This window comes from Nelumbo nucifera, chromosome 1 (genome assembly GCF_055504915.1).
Source record: "Nelumbo nucifera cultivar China Antique chromosome 1, China Antique-T2T, whole genome shotgun sequence".
In the NCBI taxonomy this organism is placed as follows: Eukaryota; Viridiplantae; Streptophyta; class Magnoliopsida; order Proteales; family Nelumbonaceae; genus Nelumbo; species Nelumbo nucifera.
Window position 1 is genome coordinate 142,521,122 of NC_142649.1, and position 24,487 is coordinate 142,545,608.

Consider the following 24,487-nt stretch of genomic DNA (forward strand, 5'->3'; position numbering starts at 1 on the left):
CTGTTCTGAATAGGTATTTCTCTAGGAACAGGAGCAGGTAGGAAGAATGCCAAACAGGACTTAAGTCAACTGACTGAATTATAAGTGTTAATGGACAAAGTTTGGATTAGAATTAATCTAAATTAAAATAAATTTGAACAAATTGGATAGTTCAGAGATTGAATTGGACTGGTCTAAAATATTCATTGAATTGAATTGAATCTGATCCATTTATAATGGACTCATATTTACCGGAACGGATTGGACACCCCTCAACTCAACTCGCCCGACTCACGCTGCATTTTTTTAATGCATTATATTGGCGTATCGGCATAGGAATTCGACTATCAGATATTTCGGAGGCACTTTATACATTCCTCAATAACCACGGTAAAATAAGTTATAAAAGTAATAATGGAAAAGAAAGACCCAAAAAAGCAACAAAACACATCACAAAATCAAAACTCAAAGCTGTCCGAACCGGCGTTGCCTTACCAGTTATCATTGCTGTTGGTCACCGGAAAAATCGACAATTCACAACGACATGGAAACTGGGGAAATATCTTTACCGGAATCTAGTGCTCCTATCCCCGAGGACTTCGTGCACGTTCAAAACCCCAAGCGCTCAGAGATCTCAGTGGACGAAGCCGGGCAAGACTCTAGCCCGGACATCTTAGAAAGTCCTAATCCTGACCATGAAAGTTCATCTCGAACAATTGATACAGATGATGCTATCGGAATTGATAATGCGTCGGCAGTTACTGAATCCGAAAGTTCGGAAGCTGTGGTAATGGAGGCAGGACAGAACAAAGTTCTTCCTGAAGAGATTTTGAAAAGTGTGGTGTGTTTGCAATGTGAATCCTCGGCTGAAGGTGGTTCTTGCGATGTTTACTTGGTCGGAACCGCTCATGTTTCTATGGTAACTCGTCCTGATTTTCTGTTGATGAATCTTTGCTATTAATATGTGAGAAATTTCTGAGATAGGATGGAAAATCAAAGCCTTTTTGGTGGGTTCAACACATGAATATAAAATGATAAAATTACGATTTCTGTTTTTTTAATTATATTTAGATTAGATACATTTGATTTGGATGAATCTCAGCGATTTAGCTCAATATATTCATATTAGAAGCATTGAATCTGGAATGGTTTGACTCAACTTCCAATACCAGAACTTCTATGCACCTCTTCCCCTTAATAGGCGTATAGGTGTGTGATCTGGCTCATAAGTCGCAAGAGTATTCAAGTTTGTCATTAGAAAGGAATGCATTTTATTACACTATTCTTTTTCACATTTAAGCCATTTTTGCGTTCGTTGGCTGTTCATGTGGTTGCAGGAATCCTGTAGAGAAGTTCAAGCAGTCATCGATTACTTGAAACCGCAGGTGCTTCCCTTTTGAAACTCTCAAACATTTGATTGATGGATGGATCAATTAGCAGGTTGGCTGCCTGCTTTAAAATTGTTCATCTGCTGAATCCTCTAAATTTGACAAAGCAATTTACATTTACTTATTTATATTTTATATTTACCTATTGATGACAGGTTGTTTTCTTGGAGTTATGTTCTAACCGAGTAGCTATACTGACCCCTCAAAATCTGCAGGTATTGAATCATCTCTTGTACTTCTTTCTTCTTTTATGTGTTTTATATTTGCAACCTATCAATCTTATTATAAGTTGTTATTTGTTCTTTTTTTTTGGTTATGAAATGCTCGAGCTAGCTACCAATTGTGGAAGGTTTGATAATGCCTTGTTTAGGTCTATCTAGGATCTATCTTGTAATATTCCTTTCCTCCCTTTGTTCATAGAATTACCTTCTTGAAGGGAAAAGGAGCTGCTTATGTTCTATTTTATGGAACTGCAATATAAAGATATGCATGGTGATTTGTTTTAGCTTCAGCTCATTGTCACACCAAGAAATAATGGTTCAAGGTCAATATAACATCCTTCCATTCGCCTGTTGGGGTTAATATTTCTTTTTCTCTTTCTTTCATTCTTTTTTTCCCTATTTTTCTTCTTGGTCAGCAGATTGAACTGGAATGGGCTTCTAGCCACCTATAATCCATTCATACATGAAGAACGTTATTTTAGTGGTGGATAATTAAAGCACATATCCTAATCTCTTTCCTCTTTCATAGAAAGTGATCATCATTTAGAGAAAGCAGAAAAATACATGCAGAGTAAATGGATGAAAACTTTTGAAGTCTTTCAAGCATTGCATGCAGCAACATATCACTAAAACGGTGCAATCACATCTCTTAGTGCAAAATATTGATGGTGTTAGAACTTAGTGAGCTTTGAACAATGTATACCAATCAAAAAAAACTTTTGAATGATGTATGGATTGAATTCAAGAAACAATTGATGGAAATCTCACCACATTCAATCCAAAGCTAGGTTGAACTATTTCGACATTCTGTATATGATCTTTTTGAGGGATTTGTTATCCACAATGATGAATTCCGAAATACTCATTCAACTCATGAAACATAAGTGGAGTTATTTTTTCCATGTATATATAGACTACTATTAATTAAAAGTATTACAAGTATGAATGAACTCGTGGAATTTTTCTTGACTAAAACACTCCTATTTTTGAATTTACACTCCTTAATTGTGAGGGTAGAAGACGAAATTTGAACTACTACTTTCCACACCATTCAATTTCTTCTTAGAAAGTCTTATATTTAAGGTATTAACTCATATTCTCTCTCATTAGATCCTATATTTAAGGTATTTTTTCTTACTAATAAATTCTATTAATTGTCTACATCCAATACTATTAGCGATATTGTTGATGCAAATTCCATGTATTGGATTAATACAAAACATGGAGACGAATTACAAAAATTTAATTTTGTAATGAAGAACAATATAATGGGAGTGAGCTCTCTTTGGTTTTGCATGATAATGTGAGCAACCACTGATTACCGATAAAAAATGATGAAGACAAGGATTGTTTGTGTTTTTTCTTGTGCTTCTCAAAGTGCTGATGTAGTTTTGTTCAATTCTTGTGCTTCTGAAGAGTTGTTATTAGAATTCTTCACTCCGGGCTTTGTGCTTTATCGCTTATAAAGAGTGCTTTTCTAGGAAGGGCCTTTTTTGATGGTTTGATCTCCTTTCAAAGTTTGAATCCAAATGTGGAGTGGATAACTAAGAAGTTTTTTCTTCTTTCTTCTCTCTTGTACTTGAAGTGAAGTTGGAGTTTGCAGGGGCTTATGATTTCTTGTAATTCTCAAGTGAGTGTGTGTGAGAGAGCTCTCAAGCTCAAGTGTGTAGTTGTGATTGTAGAAAGAGAGCTTCTTCCCCCTAGGCACTACTATTTATAGCCTAGGATTACAGCTGCCACCTCAGGCCACTTTGCCAACCAGTCATTCCGATGTGAGTGGGATGTTAGTTAGGGTTAACTCCCATACATACTCTATTATGTAGGAGTTAGTGGTTTTGCCAATGAGGCCACCCTATTACAATAGGATGTGGGCCTAATTGGGCTTGGTACACTTGGATCCTTGGGCCATGGGTCATGTCTGCATAGACTTGGGCTTATGGATGTCCATATAAACTTGGGAAGCTATCATATGAATTAACTCACTTATTTGGCTTGGAAATTCACATGTCTACAAATGCCCATTCAAGGATGAGGTGAAGGAACTCCACATGGTGCTGACGTCCTCAATGATGTCAATTTCTATGTTAAATGATTGTTTGACTGACTTGCATGTTATGCAATTGACCTTGGCTTAATGAAAGTGTTCTGCAATATAAGATGAATCGTCAACATGTGAAATTCAAGTATTGCATCTCGTCTCGTTGAACTCAATCATCTCATCTCTAAAAGTTGTAGCAATGTGATCTTGTTACATAGAGATACTGATATGTATGCTGTACTAATTGTGCATCCCTTTGAACTTTGTTTGAAGAGCCAAGGCCCTTGTTTGAAATTCAAGTATTGCATCGTCTTCTTTTATCTCTGGCAGCCACCTATTCATGGCCCTTGTTTCAGCTTGATGTTAAAAATGCTTTCCTCAACGATGATTTACGGGAGGAGGTATATATGGACACTCTGACAAGTTTTTATGAAAATATTGGTAAAGGAAAGGTGTGCAAATTCAGAAAATCATTGTATGGCCTGAAACAGTCACTTAGGGCTTGGTTTGACAGGTTCAGAGGGGCACTTATCCGTTTTGGGTACACACAAACCCAATCTGACCACACCCTCTTTGTAAAGAGGAGAGATGCTCTGGTGTCAATTCTGATTGTGTATGTGGATGATATAGTGGTTACAGGAAATGATCTGGAGGAGATTGATGATCTCAAAAAATTATTGCAGCAAGAATTCGACCTACTACGGGAGATTGAGAAGTTGGGAACCAAACCAACTGACACTCTTATTGATCCAAATCATAGAATTATTGCTGTGGATGGTGAGTTGGTAAAAGATGTGGGGAGATATCAAAGAATGGTGGGCCGATTGTTATATTTGTGTATGACACGACCAGATATTTCCTATGTTGTCGGTGTTATGAGTCAGTACATGCATACACCTCGGGTTTAGCACTGGGAAGCTATTGACAGAATACTTGCATACCTGAAAAAGCACCCTGATAGAGGTATTCTTTTCTCAAATCATGAAAATCTGAAGTTAAAATCCTATACAGATGCAGACTGGACAGGGTGCTTAGATGACAGGAGATCTACATTAGGAGTGTGTACCTTTGTAAGTGGAAACTTGATCTCATGGAAGAGTAAGAAGCAAGTGGTTGTGGCAAGGTCAAGTGCGAAGGTTGAGTATAGATCCATGGCTCATGGTGTCTTAGAACTTATTTGGGTTAGATCTCTTTTGAGTGAGATTGGAGTCAAAGCAGAGGAATCTATGATGCTGTACTGTGACAATCAGGCTGCAATCAATATTGTCCACAATCCAATTTAGCATGACAGGACAAAACACATTGAAGTTGATAGACACTTCATAAGAAAAAGGGTAACAACCAGAGAAGTTTGCTTGCCTTATGTCTCTTCAGAGTTGCAGTTGGCTAATGTTCTCACTAAAGTGGTTGCAAAGAACAATCTTGAACATGATCTACGCAAGTTGGGAATGTGTGACATTTACTCCCAACTTGAGGGGGAGTGTTGAAGATTAATCAGTTTTGTGTTGTTTTATGAGTAGATGTTTTATGTTAGTTGTTAGATAGGAGGTGGGGACCATGATAGTTATGTGAGTCCAAATTTTATTATGTTTTTGAATCTTATATATGCTGTTTTATGTTTTGCCACCTTATAAGGGCATAGTTGTCTTTGTACTATTCTTATATTTTTGTTATAAGTAATAAGTGAAGGGGGCGGCCAGATTATTGCTCTCTTTTCTTTTCAAGATCTGTTTTTCTCTTCTTCTCCTTCTCTCTTCCTTCTCCCTTCAAGAAACTACTTTTCTTTTCATATTTTTTGAATTCAGCAGATTTCTACTAAACCCAATAGTACCTGAGCGCCCAAGATCAGATCAAAATCGAAGAGTCCAACTTGACTAGGACTCTTCCCCGCACTCTAGTTCTTCTCGATTTTGATGCCAAAACATAATCATCCTCCTGATGACTAGATCACACCAAACAATCCAAGAACTAGGCAATCTAAAGTAGATTGATCATCCCTTTATCTCCTCATGCAATCGGCTAATCTAGGACTGCATGGAAAAAACTCCAAGAAACCTTAGCCAAGCTCTGATACCAAGTAGAAAAGTGCTGAAATAAAAAATCTGTAAAAGAAAAGAATATTTCTTGAAGAAGAAGAGAAGAAAGGAGAAAGAGAAGAGAAGAGATTTGAGAGAAAAGAGAGTAATAATGCTGGCCACCCTCTTCACTATTATTTATAGTCTAAAATAATAAAGAGTGCAAAGACCAAATTGCCCTTATAGGACGGTTAACACATAAAACAGCGTAAGGCATTTAAATAACTACTCAAAAAGGACCCAACAAGAGTGTTGTGGTCCCCACTTCTTATCTAAATAATAAATAATAAAAAACTGCCACTATAGACTATGTAATTTGTCTAAAACCTCAACAGTACTATTCTTGGGGTATCAACTTCCCAGACATTACACGTATGCTTGGATTGGACTATATTCTGATAGAGGTGTCTTCATTGATGTTCCATCTAATTATAGATGACTCCTCATTGAGATGTTTCATGGGCTCTTAAGTGCCTAGTACTTTTTTGTTAAGGAATCAAAGTTAGCTCGAGACCTTACTCGTGGTGACATGGCTGAGAATAAGATTGATTTGCAACAAAAAATTGTAATTTAATGTTCAAAACCCCGGAAATTGTGTTGATGATGAATCCCCCTCTATATAATCCAGGGAATTTAAGTTCAACACCGATCTAGAGGTGTACAATCGACATAGGTTTGCTCTCATCAACAAGTTTTCCATCAAAAGGTTCCAAGGACTCCAAAACATTTATCTTAACACACTAGTCTTGCTAAGATTTATAGTCTGTGGTCGTCCCTTACTCAGGTGAACACTAGGGCTACATTTTATGTTCCAAGTCTTGTTAGGTATATTGATTGTCAGTATGATTTAAGTTACTTCCAATGGTAGCTACAAGGTGCAAGATGTGCTCTAGAGGAGATTGACGTGAAAACTTTAGCTTTGAGCAAATTAAGTTGTACAATAGAATAAGGCAAAGTTATTCATAAAAAAAATAGAATAAGGCAGGGCTATACATGCATGTAAGAAGATACTTGAGAAAGGAAAGACCATGAATCCAAGTAAGAAGCCTGGCTTACCTTTAAGGAGAGGGCATGATGATAATCTTACCACTACCCTCCTTCCTAACGAGGAGCCTCGATGAAAGGTGGTAAAGATACATGACCCCAAGATGTTGACTTCACAGTCTCGAGAAGTAGTTCAGCTGGATGATGCTCATGCAGAGGCATTGGCTATAGGGATGTCTCAACCAAATTTTGTCATAAATGTTGAAGCTTCTCGAAATCTAAGAGGTGATAAGCGTTTTTGTGCCTTAGTAGAGTCTTATGACAAAGAGACTCGTGAAGCTGATGAATGATCCCATTAACGAGCCAAGTCATTGGAGTATGCATTTTCTATTGTTCTTGAGCGTGCACTAGAAAAGGGTAAAGAGCCCATCAATTCGGCAATTGCTTAGTCGCTCATGATTAGACTGAGTCTTCTATTTTACCTCCTCCTTTAGATTTATCGCCCTGTGCAATAGCTAATGGTGATATTTGTACTTTGCATTTTGATTTTATTTTCATCATTAATCTTGGTATCTTATGCATGTCTCCTCTCATTTTCTTGCAATCTTTCTGCTTGTGCCAAATATCAGCACTTGGGGTCATTCCTAGATGATGGGGCACTTGGTTATGCATCATCTAGCATGTAGGATGGAAATCAAACCGAGGAAGTACATCCAATTCATTCTTGCAATGCTGCCTCTTCCACCTCCAAGGTTCTCATCCTTGTTCCAAACCATTTGTTACAAGTCGAGCAGTGCTAGAGTCTTCTACCTTCTCCGAGGAGTTAACCAATCCTCTTGGAGATTGTATGGGGCATGCATGGTCTTTTAACATGAAGGGATAAGAAGCATCCTAAAATTGCTTCAGAATTTCTTTAGAATTTTAGGAGCTAATTTCACAAATTTCTTCAGAATTTTGGAGGCTAACCTTTCAAAAATTTCTCAGAGACAAATTGCTTCAGACTTTGTGGGGCTAATCTCATAACAAAAATTCTTCAATAATACTATTTTGGAAGCATCACCCTATGGCCTGAGGTGTAGTTTAGAACATAGGAGTTGTAAGCCTCTTGATCATAAGGAGGTGTCAGCCTCCTTAAGAGGAGGGGAATCAGGAGGAAGGAGTGGGGGGAGGTGGTAGAAGAAGGGGAAGGAGGATCTCATCTTCTTTTTTTGTTCAAAATTTATGAAAGACTGCCTTATATTAAGAAGAATCAAGATGCATAACACTAGCTGAAAGGGGTTCCACCCACGACCAATATTTTCTTTCCCCTTCTCTTACCCTTCTTTCCCTTTCCTTTTCATGTCTTTCTTTTTTCTTCTTTCTTTTCTTTCTTTCTTTGTCTTTTTGTATGGGGTGTATGCCTATTGCACATGAGGCATACTCCTTGGAGGCATTAATTCCTTCGGTATATACTTCAGGGCGTTTTGGTGGCACAAATGATTTTCTTTCTTTGTCTTTCTTTCATCTTGATACCTCTCTCTTGATCCAGGAGTTTGGTTCTTTGTTATTACGTGTAGAGTTCCTTGTTCATAGAGGTAGAATTAGGAATGCTCTAATCGGAAGGTAAAAGGAAAAGGAATTTTTTTTTGAAGGATCAAAAGGAAATTTTATTAAAACTGGAAAAGAAAGCAATACATCTCAGAAAAGTGGTTGTCTAGATAACAAACCAACTATTTAACAAATTACACTGTAAATGACTTAAAATTACAGGGATTCAACTCTAGGGTACTCCAGAAATTCTCTATCAGATCTGACTTGTTCTCTTGGTTGAACTCTGGATGACTGAGAACCCAGTTTGCAGTCGAATTGCTCACCCCAGCTAACAAGTATTCGACATTCCAGTTTTATTTCTTGATGTAATTTCGCCTTTGGTTTGATACTTATAAGAAAATTTCTTACTATCTCCCTTCTTCTTCCTTCGCTCGCTCCCCTCAAGTTCCAACTAAGGATCCTCGTCTTCCCCCCCGTCCTCCCTCAACCCCTATATTTCACTCAATCTCGTCCAACCCCTCCTCTCCTCCTTCCTCGTCCCACCCCTTATTTTTTTCAAGGTATTCTTCCCTTTTCTTTTTTTTTTTTTTCAAATTTCTCAAAAGCTATTCTTGCAAAACCTTCCCCTCCCTAGAAGACTAAGCCAAGAGACTTTACCTATCTCGACCTCCCTCTCCACCAGTTTGTTAATATTCACCTTCCTGTTTTGTACTATCTCTGGAGTTTCTTGATCCCCTTGGGTCTGATCTGCTCTTTCTCTTTCTCTATTCTTGTCCCCCAACTCTAAGGCTTCTCCTTCTTCCCCTTGCTTCTCTCCTCCTGGCCTTTAATTGGTAATTAAAAGCCTCCTCTTTCTATTATATACCTTATCTCGGATTCCACTTGCCCCTCCTCCTCCTGTTTTTTTTTTTTTTGTTATCTTCTCCCTTGTCTTTTCCTATGAGCTTCTTTCTTCCTCTCTCTCCCTGTTTGTAACTTCCAAGGCAAAAAAACTCGGCGAACAAGATTGACTCACCTCGTCATTTTTGTACGGAGGTACCAGGATATCCTCATTGCATCATGCTTCTGTTTATTTCTTATTTCCTTCTAATAACACTGCTATTTTTTCTATGGTGCTTGAAATCTAGTTGCTGGAATGTCTCTTCTCCTCTGGAAAAATCACCCTCCCCGATGCCCTCTTCTCTTCTGCGCCCCTTTCTTGGAAGTTTAAAAGGAAAAGGAATTGTCCACTCTAGCCATCAAGATGAGTGCAAATGAGCCAAACCCATCTTCCATCAGTAGTTAGATGAATTAGATTAATGCAAACATTGCTACCATTGAAGATGGGTGGTGTCAAATCAATGAAAGACTACAATCACTTGAGGAGGAGAGGCAGAGACCGGAGGAGCAATAGCAGGAGCTTCTGGAACGATATTCTTCCTTAATGTCTCGAGAGAGAACTCTTGCCAAGGACAAGCGGGAAGCTAGTGTGGCATTTGTAACTACAAAAGCTCAATATGATGATCTAAAGCAAGAGAAGGTCATGAGCAAAGAAGTTCACTTATGGATGCATTCAAGGCCCTTGCAAAAGTAAGTTGGGTTAATCAAGACCCCAAGAAATAGGCTTTTTATTTGTAATTAGAGTACTTTAAATGGACAATTTCTTTTTGCATTGTAAATGATGTACTTGAGCAATAAAATTGGAATTCCCTTTCATTTGTTTTGAAAAAGGAACATTCATGTTTGACAGTTATTTTAAGTTATTGACAATTTAAGTTCTTATAGGTCAGGAGCATTACAAATTTACAATGAAATGACTTTTCTTTTATAGTTTTTTTGCTTTGTTTTTGCCAATTATAGTTTAAGCTTATGCGGAATAGAAGCATTATAATGAAAAGACATTTTGATTTTGTTTTTCCATTCACAGTTTAGGCTCAAGTTGGCCAAAAGCTTTACAATGAAAAAATTAGGGATAGTACCTTTGAAGGTACTCCTTAATGGGTCTAAGATGGAGATCCTCTAGTGTAATGAGTTTGTAGGCATCATTATTGTAAACTTCTTCCACTACATGAGGTCCATCCCATTTAGGGTCAAAACTTCTTCCTTGAATGGTGTGAAAGGACAATGGGGCATCGAACAATAAGGAATAGTTCTCTTTTTAGAAGGGAGTGGAGTTGAACCTTCTTGTTGAATGCACAAGCCAAATGAGCTTGGTAGCACTCTATTCTTTGTTGAGCTTCTAATTGCTTCTTGTCCAGGTCCTTGAGCTTAGCCAATCATAATTTCATGTTCTTGTCTCTCGTAATCCCCTCTTAGATAGCCATTCTTAGGGAGGTCATCTGTCTCTTTGGAGGGAGCACAACTTCTACACCATAAGGCTTCGTCCAAACACTTATGCCAATCCCTATTTGACTTGGACACTATCTTCTCAAGTAACTTGCAGAAGGGTTTATTAAAGGCTTTTGCAAGTTTGTTGGCTGTTGCATTATATACGGTAGAAAACTTCTATTTAATACCAAACTTGTGTCACCAAAGTTGCTGAGAATGACTCACATTGCTAACAATGTATCAATTAGCAATGTGAGTTAGGAGTTGACAACATCTTCCTTCAATTCTTGAAGAGGGACTGCCTATACCCATTTAGAGAAATAGTCAATTGCTGCTAGAATGAAGAGATGTTGGTATAAAGACTTAGGTATAGGTCCAACCACATCAAGTCCCCAAGCGTTAAATGGCCATGTTGCAATTGTAGGATGTAGTGGATGAGTGGAAAAACTGGAAAGGATAGGATTAGGAATGAAGTCATCCATAGGAACCTAGGAGTAGTTCTAATAGGTTATAAAATGAGAGGGAGTAGCCTAAGGTGGTTTGGTAATGTGCATAGAAGACCACCAACATCTCCAGTTAGAAGTAATTTGTTACAAGTTGAAGGGCCTAAAGAGCTAGGGGTAGACCGAAAAGGACATGGGTAGAAGTGGTAAGAAATGGTTTAAGCACTAATCATTTAATAGTGGATATGACATTGAATAGAATGGATTGGCGAAACAGGATTCATGTAACTGACCCCATATAGTTGGGATAAGGCATGGATGATAATGATGAGTGGTTCATGTGGTTGATGAATAAAGTCCCCATAGGATTGACATACTTGACACCTTCTGGCATATCGCTTTGATTCCTGTACCATTATTGGCCAGTAGAAGCCCATTCACTTGAGTCAATCATGAAGCTTAGGTCTTGATTTGGGAGCACCATAGACTCTAAGAGTGTGCTTTGTCAAGTGCACTTTGAATCTCATCACCATGGATACAACTCATGTAAACATCATTAAAGTAGCATCTATAGAGGTTATTGTTGTAATATTGGATTCGAGGTGCTTGGCATCATATCTTGGCTCTATGCTTGGGATCATTAGGCAACCTCGCATGCTATAAGTAGCCAATGATGGGCTACCTCCAATCCTCAACTTCAATAGTAAACTCAGAAACTAAGTTGCTTTCTTGTTCCTCCTCTTCTTGAGGTGACCTAGAAGGTAGAATCCATTTGCACAAACATGCATTATTGTTGCTTAATGACCTGAAAATGCCAAGACTACGTAGCTAGGCTTGCAAGAGCAGATGCTTGTTTGTTTTCACATGATGGATATCTCTGTTTATTGTAATTTCAGTAAAGAGCAATGGGATAGTATGACAGTGGTTGAAGCTAAGAAGCTGGGTTAAAGGTTGCTGATCTTCTGATGCATATGTTGAGACTGAGGAATATTTTCATTCAAACTCCTTTTGATAGATTTTGAAGCTCGAGCATTCAAGATGACCTGAAAACCTTTACTTGTTTAAATCATTAAATGGTCACCCTCATCCAATTCAAAATCCTTTGCAGTTGAAGTCTTGAAGATGGTGTTGTAGTCCGGGTGATTGGTTTTCCTTTCCACCTTTGGAACCATGAGGTGGCAGTTTCCATTGCCTTGTTATGTGGAGCTTGTCTCTGCTCTTGAATGGAGTTAAACCAGAGGAAATACCTAGGAAAGTTACTCTGAGGTTCAGTGATTTGTCTTCACCGGAGTGGCTGGCCTCCTTCATTGAAGGTGGAAGCACAGGTTTTACGTGGCAGCTTGAGGTTGGAGAACCAAGGGAAAATGAAAAGTTTCACAAAAATAGGCAACCAGCCTTTCAGCTATCCAAAAGATTTGGGCAGATTGGATGGTAAAAAACGTGAGGTACAAGGAAAAGGTCCGACAGCTAAAAGAACTTTTGCTCAGGTGCTAGTTTCTGGTGTCAATGGCAGCTGTTTGAATGGTTTAAATAGAAGCTGAGTTCTCCACTGCTCCTTTAGAGTAGCTTCTTTGTCTTCTGGCTCAAACATTGTTTCTGCAAAAAACCTTTTTCTTGAAGAGTCAGATACTCTTGCATCTTATCTGTAACCATCTTCCAACCACTGCTCTCCTTACCCTCCAGCATGCACACCACTTGTTTCTTGCCACTACTAAGAACTCTGTAACTATCATGAACCACCCCTTCCTGTTCCATCTTTGCTCGGTTTCATATTTCTTCCCTGAAAGTACCAGAGAGCTCTTCCAGCCAATCATTTTAATAGAGAACACTGCTCCATCAACAAATCCCTTCAGCCATTGTGTAACTTTGCTGACTAGAAAGATGGTGGCTTTCTTCTCCTCCCTTCAAGGAAGCCTGGCCCTGGTTTCTGCACTCTTTGAACATAATCTCTTTGCTTCAACCTGAATCTCATGTCTCCACCTCATTACTAGTACGGACTTCCTTCTTGTCTCCATTTTCATGCAACGTCCAGATAAAAAATCCTGCAATTCCTCGGATAACAGAGATATGCATTTGGCTTAAAATTTCACACGTCTACAAATATAAAACCCATGTTTCTTTAAAACTGACCCAAAAATGAAGCCGTTCTATCCAAGCGGCAGGTAAGCAATTCAACCATCCAGGTCAAATGGGTAAACCCATGATATTATAATTATAGAATAAAAATTGAAAAAATAAAAGCACACAAAAATTATAGAAAATACATAAATTTTGTAAAAAAACATTTGGTCACATCTCTGATATAATATATTCTTTATATTAAATATTAAACAAAAATAAGTGTGGTGAATAAGAAATATTTTTATACATAGACATGAAAACTTTGTAGAAAAATTTTGGCACATATTATTGTTATTGTTATTATTATTATTATAATCATCTAAAATTGCCATGTGCATATATATTTGCCAGTACCAGTAAAAACCATAAATACTTGTTATTCTCACCCCTACTGCCATCAGATTTGCATTTCTTGGGGCTTTGGATGATCATGGAGTACTGGATGTGGGTTTGAGTGGTTGAGTCTTTTTGGGAACCAGAGAGCATTTGATACAACTCAATTATGGTTAGCAGAAATTGGGAGAGACATCACATCTTATTCTGATGTGATGCATATTTGTTTTGTCTAAGAGAGACATCATATCCTTTTTCTGCTTTTAGGCCATATTTATTTTGATGTATACATGCATGCTATGTCAGTGCAAGAATTTGGAATAATCTCCGAGTTCATCTGTGATAAGTGCCTTCCTAATTCCACACCCCCTATAAAAACTGTGGCGAGGGATTGGAGGGGAGGGGGGGAGTGAAGAAGCTGTTGAGACTCGTAAGAGGGTAGAAAGGTTAGTTTGGGTGGTGATTCAGCTAATCAAAGGAGTGTGGTGTCTGAGCAAGTTGATAATGATGAAGGTAGTGAGACATTTTTTAAGAATTGAAAGGATGACGATGACCATAACATTGAAGTGTTGGAAGAGGTGAAGGTTGAAGCTTAAACACCAAGAGGGTTGACCTGGAAACAGGAGACAAGGCAAGTGACAAAATTCCTGCTCAAGAGCTGGGGACAGATGAAGCTCAAGAAGAAGGGGATTGTGTTCAAGAATCAGGAAATAAAGAAGAAAAGGGGGAAGGACACATGGGGGGAGAAGAGTGTGAGGTTCATTGTCCAAATGTCTACAGAAGAAAAAGGAATTACAGAATGAGGCTGTTAAAACAAGATGATAATATTGGAGATATGGAGATGAATACACTGAATCGGATGTGGAGGAGGTGCTCATAGATAAAACTCATGATATTGGAAGATCAATAGATTTGGAGAAAGTGGTAAATGCTGAAGTGGAGTTGAGCAAGATTTTAATCTTGCGTTTTATTTGGGGGGGGGGGGATTTGCAAGGGAAAGCTTCAAAAATTGGAAGAAAAGTATACTATGGGAAAAACTGGCATGGTTAATGAAGTGGAAATTCCTAACCTTGGGGTTAAGGGTGCTCAAGATAGTGTGAAAGTTCTTGGTTTAGCAGGGGACAATGAGATTGAGGAGGGTAAGGAGGTTGCAGAACAAATTTAGAGTTAGAAAGAATCAATGAGGATCCTTTGGACTTGCGGGCTTTTTTGGAGGGTCCCACTGCTGTGAGGCGTTTCAGAAGACAAATCATCATATTGTTCAGGTCTCAAAATCTTTTGGTGTAGGGATTCTTTTTCTTCTATTGGATGATTTCTGGTCATCTTTCTTGTACTTTATTTTTTATTTTAATAAATTCTATTTTATTACCAAAAAAACTCCACATCCCTTATCTAAATGAGTTTGTCAATCACTCCACTCTTTTTGCTAGGTATTAACTAAATCACCTTGTACTGGTGCTTCTACAATCCACACATTTTTATGAATTATCTATTAATACATAACCTAGTTATTGTGACATAGATTTGGACTTTACATATTGCTTTCTCTCCTTTTTCCTGTATAAAAAGTTCAACACTTGCGTTGTGATTCATCATTTAATCCTGGGTTAGCTATCATTGCTCTTACTCAATATTCTTTGCTTGATTGTCCATATTTCATAATATGTTTGCTTACATTCTATTAAAGGCTTTTAACTTTTAATCTAGTGTTCACATGCTAGTGTCTACCGTACTCATCTTATAATTCAACAGGTACCAACCATGAGGGAAATGTTGGATATGTGGAAGAAAAAGAATATGAATATTTTTGGAATTCTTTACAGCTGGTTTCTTGCCAAGGTATGTTTTCATCAGTTACTACAGTTCTAGACATTCCATTGTTAGTTTCATCTTAAGCATTACTTTCACATTTTTCCTTTCAATTTAACAACATTTCTCTATTTATAGGGTTTTATGTTGTTTCTGTGCCTGATATTTCCTCATACATGATCTATTTAGGTTGCTAATGAGCTTGAGGTTTTTCCTGGTGCTGAGTTTCGGGTGGCATTTGAAGAAGCAATGAAGTATGGTGGAAAGGTGATACTGGGTGATCGTCCAGTCAATGTAAGATACATGTATTTCTATAAGCAACAGAGATCAGTAATTCTATTGTAGAATCCAAATGTAAGATACATGTTGCACCTTTGAAGTTATTATCTACTTGATATGATACTAGACCGAGTGAAGTGGCAGAGCGGGAGTCCTATAGATGAACAAAATAGTAGAAATAAGGCATGACAGCACTAAGTTAAGTTATTTAAAATGTATAAATTTACACCAGTTATGCTCTTCAAATTCCAAATTTGCACCAAACGTTTCAAAAGGCATGTGAGGCTTATTCCTTGAGTCTTGTGTTGAGGCAAGTCTCATGGAAAACCTCTTGAGACTAACACCTTCAGATGCCTTGTGTCAAGAACATATGTTTCATACATTAATTAGAGTTCTCATCAAAGGCCAAGTTAAGGGCCAATCCTAGATTTTGAGTTTATATTTGTGATTTGTTTAAGTATTTAGTGTTTTAACACCCTTTTTATTGTTTTTTGATCAGTATTTAACACCCTTTTTATTTACATTAAGAGTCCTCTTATAGGCTTAAAGCATTTCTAATGGTGCAATTATTTTTTTAAAACTCTTGGAGATTAGAGATTATCTACTTGATCCCAATTGCTTATGTATATGGAGAGCCATTGAGACTATTACATTTTTCTTGTGAAAACAGTTCTAAAGTTAATGGTTTTTTTTTTTTTTTTAATTTTGAATATTCTGAATGCCATGGAATTTTTTCTCTTTCTTCTAAGACATTATCCTGCAACTGGTATTTCCAAATCTCCAATAGCTAAATGCAAAGCAAAGTCTTCTCCAATTTACAGACTTAAGGTGAAATGCTTGTTATTACATGAGGACCATCTTAAGTATGAGTGTTCTGTCAACTGAAATAGGTTACCTTACGGAGGACATGGGGAAAGATGACACTTTGGCATAAAGCAAAGTTTCTATACTGCATACTTTTCCAAGCAATATTTCTACCAAGCCCTGAGGATCTTAATAAAATGGTAGGCTTGCTTGTCTTCTTACTTCATTTAGTATTATTGTTATTTGTCTGATGTCATTAATTGGGAAAGAAATCTATATTCATGTTTCTAACTTTTATTTTCTGCATATTTTGGATAATTGCAAACTCTGTATGTTGGATGCACTATAACGTGATGTATCTTCAGCTGAAGGAAATGGATGATGTGGACATGTTAACTCTTGTGATTCAAGAGATGAGCAAGGCATTTCCCACTTTGATGGAGACTCTCCTTTATGAACGAGATCTGTCAGTATTCTTTTGATCCCTTACCATACTGAACTTCTTAAGGATTTTTACAGGAAGCATATATTTAGTGAAGAAAATATTCCACATCGTATAATATACATTTATGTGTTTATTTTACTCTTTCTTTCTCTTTTCTTTTTGCCCTTGTTATTTGGTATTGTGATGAATCTCAAGAGAGAAAGGAAGCTACTGTCAATCACTTTCAATCCCTATGCATGCCCACTCTATGTGTTTATTTTACTGTTTCTTTCTCTTTTTTTTTTGCCCTTGTTATTTGGTATTGTGATGAATCTCAAGAGAGAAAGGAAGCTACTGTCAATCACTTTCAATCCCTATGCATGTCCACTCTAGTTGGTCTTTTTATTTATGGTTAGCTATTAAACTTTATTCAATTATAAAAACAATGAGAATATGTACAATATCCCAAGCATCCCTATTGCATAGGCTGGAAAATATCCACTCAGTCCACTCTAGTTGGTCTTAGAGAGTAATAAGGTAAGCCTCACATGCAGAGATATCTACAGACTCAAAAAAGTACGACTTCTTACAGATTATTTATCTACAAGTATGTTTCTGAAACGATTGGTGACCCCAAATAGTTGGCAGTAACACTGAGTTGAGTTAAGTTGAGTTGATTATGTTTCTAAAACAATTTGATCCATGTATGTCTGTGATATAGAAAGAATAGTATTTATAATAGCTGATATTGAATTTTGTATGGATAAAAGATCTATGCTTCTCTGATCCTCATGTAAGATATGGTGATTGGTGCAAGGTTTTAAAAACCGGACCGGACACGGAAAAGTTATGGGGATCGGTTCCCGGGTTGAACGGTCCGACTATCCGGTTCAAATGGACGACATGTTCTAACTTAAAAAATAGAAAAATAAAAAAATAATAAATAAAAAAAAAATGACCAAAAACCGTTGTCTGGGTTGAAGGTTCGCTGACCAAATTAATGGTTTTTGGCCAAAAAGCAGTTTTAGGGTGAAACGGAATTGAATACCTGACCGGTTCCTGGGTCAACCGGTATGACCATGCGGTCCGGTCCGGTTTTCAAAACCATGGATTGGTGACATGATCAAATTCCATAAAATGTGATAGAACTAGATTCAAATGGATTATTCTATCTATAAGATTACTTTGTAGGTTTCTTGTGTTGTTACTTCAACCAGACAAACTTAGAAACAAAAAACTGAACTAGTGATTCTTTTCATGGTCCATTTAGTTCCTTTTCTCCAATTTGTGGATGGTTGATCTTATTGCTTCATCAATTTTCTATCTATTAAAATTACTTGTTTCATATGCATGTACTGACAAGTTAACATTCCTAACAATTTTTATATAAATAATATAGAAAAACTGCTTAGCAATTACCCTTCAACATGTTAGCTATCAAAAGGAGGGTGGGCCTTGGTGCAATGGTTGGGTTGCTTTGCTCCATTGCGATCTGGGTGATCAGTGTTCAAATCTTGGAAACAGCCTTTCTGTACGTGCAGAGGTAAGGCTGCGTAAATCTGTTTTCTGTCCCTCCCCAGACCCTCCATTGGTGGGAACCTTGTGTACTGGGCTCCTCTTTTATGTTAGCTACCAAAAAAAAGGTCACCATGTTTTGTGGAGAAATGCTACAAGTGGGACCGCGAGAAACATGTCCTGTGATGTGACATGATAATAAAGAGATGTAAAACAACAAGAAATGGAAAAGAGAGTTTATAGAGATATTTACATATTTCCGGTTGTATTTTACTGAATGATCCAACTATGAGATCTTGACTGAGTCAAGGAATTGGGGTTTTAGATGTATTTAATCCAATCATGTTCAAGGGGCCTTTGATTTTTAATTTTTTTTGGTAGTAAGTAAAAAAAGAAAATTACATCAAATGGTGTATTCCAATCATGTTAAAGGTACATCAAACGGTGATGAGAGATAACCCAAAAAACCAAAGAAAAAACAATTGACCAACACTCACCTTACATAGCATTACGTGGATAATGACCCCCACCCATCTCTAAAGATGCCCAAAAGTCTACTTCAAACAAAGCTCTTGACACATCTCTGAATTCTGGAAGGATTAACACCCAATCCAACAACTTTTAATTTCATTGCACCAATGTTACAGACCAGAGTTACTTCTTTCTAAAGACAGCATGGTTCTAGCAAACAACATTTAATGGTTATGTAGCAATTTCTTAGTATTTTTTATTACTTGTGAGTTGTGAGCCAGCCTGAACCCTGTCTATCTGCTTAATGTTTCTGTTTAAAGACTTCTTACTTCTCAAATGTTCTGACATCAGCTGCTTGGAGCTTCATCTAATCATTAATAAAAGTAGCCTTTGACAAATGAAGAACCTTCTAGATGGTCAAGTCCTCCTGATGTAGGACCAGCTCAGTTCTAGTCCTTAGAGAATGTTGAATGGTCTTCTTGATCAGAATTTTATGGCTGTTGATGGCTGTAATGGATTCTTGAAGGAATAATATAGAAAACAAGGATAGAAAGAAGTGAAAAAAATACTTAGAATCACTCACAGGGTGCCTAGAATCACTCAAGGGCATGGGAATCACTCACCATAGTTAGCATAAGCTGAAAAAAATTCATAAACTTCATTGCTCTTTATGTAAAACGTCCATACATATTTATAGACTCTAAGCTCATAATAATCCTAGGAGTCAAACTGTTAGACTCATAATGGTCTTAGGAGTCAAACTGTTAGACTCAATGATCCTAGTAGGACTCAAACTAAGCTGTCATATCCTATTTCAATTCAAAGAAGACTTAATAACTCTAATCCTACTTATGCAATAACTCTGAAATTTTAAACATAAACAAACTATAAATAGACAATCAAACGCTATTGTTGGACCCTACAGAAAATTAAAAAAAAAAAACCTTTGGTGTTCAATTCAGTCCAAATCCCAAGTACTGTCGCTATGCCAGACTTATTCTAGAAAGAAGAAGGCCTTACAACCAGGTCATGATATGGCATTGTGATGGTACTTGGGATTTCGACTGAATTGAACACCAAGGGTATTTTTTTAATTTTCCTGTAGGGTCCAATAATAGGGTTTGGTTGCCTATTTATAGTTTGTTTATGTTTAAAATTTCAGAGCCATTGTATAAGTAGGATTAGAGTTATTGAGTCTTCTTTGAATTGAAATAGGACATGACAACTTAGTTTGAGTCCTAGGATTATTGAGTCTAACAGTTTGACTCCTAAGACTATATGAGTCTAACAGTTTGACTCCTAGGATTATTATGAGTTTAGAGTCTCTAAATATGTATGGACGGTTTACACAAAGGGCAATTAAGTTTATGAATTTTTTTCAGCTTATGCTAACTATGGTGAGTGATTCCCATCCCCTAGAGTGATTCTAGGCACCCTGTGAGTGATTTCAGGTATTTTCTCTCTTCTTTCTATCCTTGTTTTCTCTCTTATTCTTTCAAGAAGCCATTACAGCCATCAACAGCCATAAAGTTCTGATCAAAGAAGACCATTCAACATTCTTCAAGGACTAGAACTGAGCTGGTCTTACATCAGTTTGGCATCAGAGCTAATGGTTTATTCAGTATGTTCTCACAAAGTGATCGATTCTATAGGCCTAGGGTATCTTCTGAACAATCTTACAGGTCTAAAATCAATGATGATTGGGTTTTTGAACCATATGAAGGGTCTTTGGTTGAGTTATTTCAGAAGATGGTGGCAGAAAGCAAATCTAATAATGTTGGCTATGGGACCTGAAAGTCCAAGCTACCTTCTGCTCCTCATTTATGTTCATAAACACCAAAATTTAGTCTGACATCAGCTTCTAAATTTGCTTTTGTTTCACGATTGACATGATAACACCTTTATTATTGTTATTGTTTACTAGATTGCCTTCAGGGCTGTCGGTCTTAGCGCATCGAACCATAATCAATCCTCTACAGTTCCGTCAGTTCTATTTTCCTATTTCTAAGGAACCTATTAGTTAATTTCCTTCCAAATGCTGCCTTTTCATATGGGTATATGAAATAGGGATGTTCCTTCCAAACTTAAAAACTTCTAACATAAACAAACGATTTCGCCAATTATCTAGAAGATCATTTTCTTAAGGGGGGTATTGGCAGAACCTTCTGAAGAGATCATGAAAGCTATTTCTTGTTTCTCTGGCCATCATATGGTGAGTTAAAAGATGTTGAACATGCTAACTGTGCATTTCCAACTATGATTAAGTATATGTGTATAGACAAAAATACATATTTCATATATGTATGCAAGCATTTATGTGTACAACTAGAGTTTTAATGAGCATGGCATAGCTAAAGCAATGTCTATTTAAATGCCTCACATGAAAACCTAAAGATGTATAGTGAACCATAGGGGTGGATTCAAGCCGAGCCAAGCCGAATAGTACCAGGCTCGAGCTTGGCTCACCAAAGTACTACAAGGCTTAAGCTCGAGCTCGAGCTGGGTTTGAGCTAGAACCTTGAGCTCGAGCTCGGCTCGGCTTGAGCTCGATTTGAGAAAAAAATGTTTTATAAAAATAAAAAATTATATATAAAAAAGATTTTTTATTTGATAGGAATTATAATATTTTTATTATATATATATGTATGTATTCAAGCTCGGCTCGTTTATTAATCGAGCCTATAAATTGGGCTGGAGCTCGGCTCGAAGCTCGGTTGAAATTGAGCCGAGCCGAGCTTGAGTAGCTCGTGAAGAGCTCGGCTCGTGGCCACCCCTGAACCATGAACCATGAAGAAACAAAACAAAGAACTCTTCTCGTTTTTGCTAGAAGTTTGGCATGATGATTTTATTGTTACTTATCTTCTAGGGAAACATCTTTGCCATTCCTTATGTTTTTATTAATTGTTTTGGTCATGGTGGAATTTATCTAAAGTATATTTCCATTATTTTAACTAATGCTTGTATCCAGGTATATGTCATCCACATTACTAAGAGTTGCTAGTGAACATACTTCGGTAGTAGCAGTTGTTGGCAAGGGACACTTACAAGGAATTAAGAAGCATTGGAAGAAGCCTGTGGAAGTTAGTAACCGTTTTTATATTGGAAAATCTAAGATATCCCTTTTTTCTGAGTTTGATGAAGTCAGTTTTTAGTTCTTTTTCTTGATACTCATTAATCTACTTGTTCAGTATCTTAGCAATTCCTTTAGTTTGTTTATCTCAGTATTAAATGATCGGTACTTTTGATCCAAGTAGGCTCCTTTTTTTCTGAGTTTGATGGAGTCAACTTGTGAAATGCAAACAAATGCTCTGATAAAGGGGTTGAGGTGGTTGCAGTTAAAACTTTTGAGGAGAATGCAGTGTTGGATGAAGTTAGAGAGAATAAATGACAGGACAGAAAATCTTAGAGATTCTAATGGTTTTTCTAGTACAGTCAAAGGATTCAGAAAGCATAAAGATTGTCAAACTGTTAAAGCTTTGAAAGTATTTGCAAGGTTAAAAGGTGTTTTTTTTTTGGGATTGGGCCTAATAGGAAGGTAGAAAGGTCAAATAGATTTAGTAAGAGGAGTAATGAAGTTCTGATTCAGGCTGCTGGAGAAGTTGGTTAATAGTTGTGAGAGTTCTTATTTGTTTCTATTGGGTTCAGCAGCTACAAGGGTGTGAGGAGGTTTTATGAATATCCTTTTGTGGGTGATGGTTTTATCATTTTTTTTAGTTTGGGCTTCTAGGGATGTTTGGGTTTGTGTATGGCTGTTGTTGCTAGTGGAGTTGGGAGATCTCTGTCTTTGAATTAGTTTTTTAGTGTGATATATCTGATCCTTGATTTTCATGGTTTTATTTTGTTGTTTTCTCTCTGATGACTTTGGTCACCTTCCTTGTATTTTCTATTTTCTTTTTAATAAATGTTATTTTATTACCAAAAAAATACTTGTGAAATGCAAAATGAAATAATGATCTCACAATAGTGGAGTTTTCATCTTAGGTCAATAAAAACAGTCCACTCTTGTTTTCTTATCATCCAGTATGGAGATTTGTATTTGGAGATTGGGGAAATATTCATTAAAACCTTGATAGTTAAATGGAGAAGTGATTTGTATGATGCTTGTGGACCACGAGAAATTTTCTTTTGCGTTTTTTAAGATGAATTTGTGTATTGGTGCTCTATAGTTATTTGCTCTCTCTGTTGTAGATAAAGCATCTACTGGAAATACCTGCACAAAAGCCTTCTTTTTCTGCGACGAAGATCCTTGCATCACTTGGTGTTGCAGTTGCTGGGGTGGCCATAATTTCTGGAATCTATATTGCAGGCAAGAGGTAGCGTTCCTAAAGTTAAGTTCCCCATCACACCACCAAAAAAGTGTATAATGTTTGGTTCATAATGCATGTTTTTATAAGCAGAACATCATAATGACATGTAATATATTACTTTTATCTCAATGGAGCAGTCGTCCCCCCTCCCCGAGAAAAAATAGAAAGATAATCATGCATAAAGACTTAGAGATACTAACCAATGCTTATCCAAAGATAAGAGATACTACCACTCGTTCAGAGTTTTTACTTTCAGTGATCTCTGTTATTTTTTTTTCGCGGGGGGAGGGTGGGGGCCGGGGATCAAGTTATTCTCTTTTAGGTGCATTTCTCAACAATGAGAATAATCTATTCTGTATGCAATCTTCTGTTGTTCCCAGAAGATAATCTGATGTAATGAGGAAAAATCCTTTATGAGTGGTCAAAACCTGAAGTATTGAAGGCAGAAATGATGATGATTCACCAAAAAAAAAAAAAAAACAATGATGATTCTCTCTAATTTAACCTGCACATATAATCAATCACTTTATGATTGGGTTGCTCCATTCCTGGGTGACCAGGGTGGTTCAAATCTTAGAAACAGCCTCTCTGTATGTGTCAGGGGTAAGGCTGTATACATCTGTCCTTTTTTTAAATGATAACCAAGCACTTTGTGATTAGTCCCATATCCAATTTACTCCTTCCAAGATCCCTGGTAGCCAGGACCAACATTGGGTAATTGCATATGGCAGACCAATGCTTGGAAGGTAGCATATGCTTTGAGTTCCCAGTTTGTCATCACTTTATCTCCTTTGCAGATGTTGCTGTTAGCACATGCAATGGTCTAGAATGGTTATCTACTGAGAGTGGTTTCAATGTTAATGAAAGATTGCTGTACCACAAGCATTCTAATTGGTATGATCAAGTTGAACTCATCTTGTTAACAAATTTTTGTGATCAGCATATCAATTAAGTATTAGTTTAATTTCAATTGTTTTCTGTATAACAATTTTTTTTATCGGTAAAACAGAAATAGCTTTTATTGAGAGAAAAGGGAATTTACATCAGTGAGCAGCCTCGGCTACCCGTACAAAACAAAAAACAGTAAAAAGCCTTGGGGAGTTTGCTTTTAATATTACAGCTGTGCCCAAAAAACATGTTCTCTTCTAACCTCTTGTTTTGCTAATTGATCTGCTAGGCTGTTGACGGGCCTTGGGAATCCAATGAACTAATATTTGCATATCTTTTTGACAGTCTTCTGAACTTCTTTATCTCATTTCTGAACCACCGAGTTCGGCTTCAGTCAGGGCAAAGCCCGTTCGAGCAGTCTTTACTGCCTTGCATTGAGAATATCTCTGTGCTTGTGTGCTTTGTTTCATGAGGAGATATTTCCAATGCAAGGTTGCAAAAGGCTGTTAGAAGCCGATCTCTGAACCACCAGGGGCTTTTTTCCTCTTTTCTCAACCAGCTTGGGACCACT

The 24,487-nt window shown here is 37.1% G+C and overlaps 1 protein-coding gene across 3 annotated transcripts; it reads left to right on the plus strand.

The window, feature by feature from the left end:
* The first annotated feature begins 401 nt into the window (after positions 1 to 401).
* Positions 402 to 24,250, plus strand: LOC104585689 (uncharacterized). Of its 3 annotated transcripts, XR_016080298.1 has the most exons (11): positions 402 to 898; positions 1,317 to 1,364; positions 1,523 to 1,582; positions 15,172 to 15,258; positions 15,418 to 15,522; positions 16,398 to 16,511; positions 16,677 to 16,777; positions 21,690 to 21,801; positions 22,910 to 23,034; positions 23,826 to 23,922; positions 24,038 to 24,250. XR_016080298.1 is itself a non-coding variant. In XM_010242650.3 (10 exons), the coding sequence occupies exons 1-10, from the start codon at positions 524 to 526 to the stop codon at positions 23,836 to 23,838; spliced, it is 1,140 nt and encodes a 379-aa protein (XP_010240952.1). In that variant the 5' UTR covers positions 402 to 523; the 3' UTR covers positions 23,839 to 24,060. The 3 variants fall into 3 exon arrangements, 2 of the variants coding, with proteins under 2 accessions (XP_010240952.1, XP_088750651.1); XM_010242650.3 differs by having other exon boundaries at positions 23,826 to 24,060; XM_088894525.1 differs by lacking the exons at positions 23,826 to 23,922; positions 24,038 to 24,250 and having other exon boundaries at positions 22,910 to 23,227.
* The last annotated feature ends 237 nt before the right edge of the window (positions 24,251 to 24,487 follow it).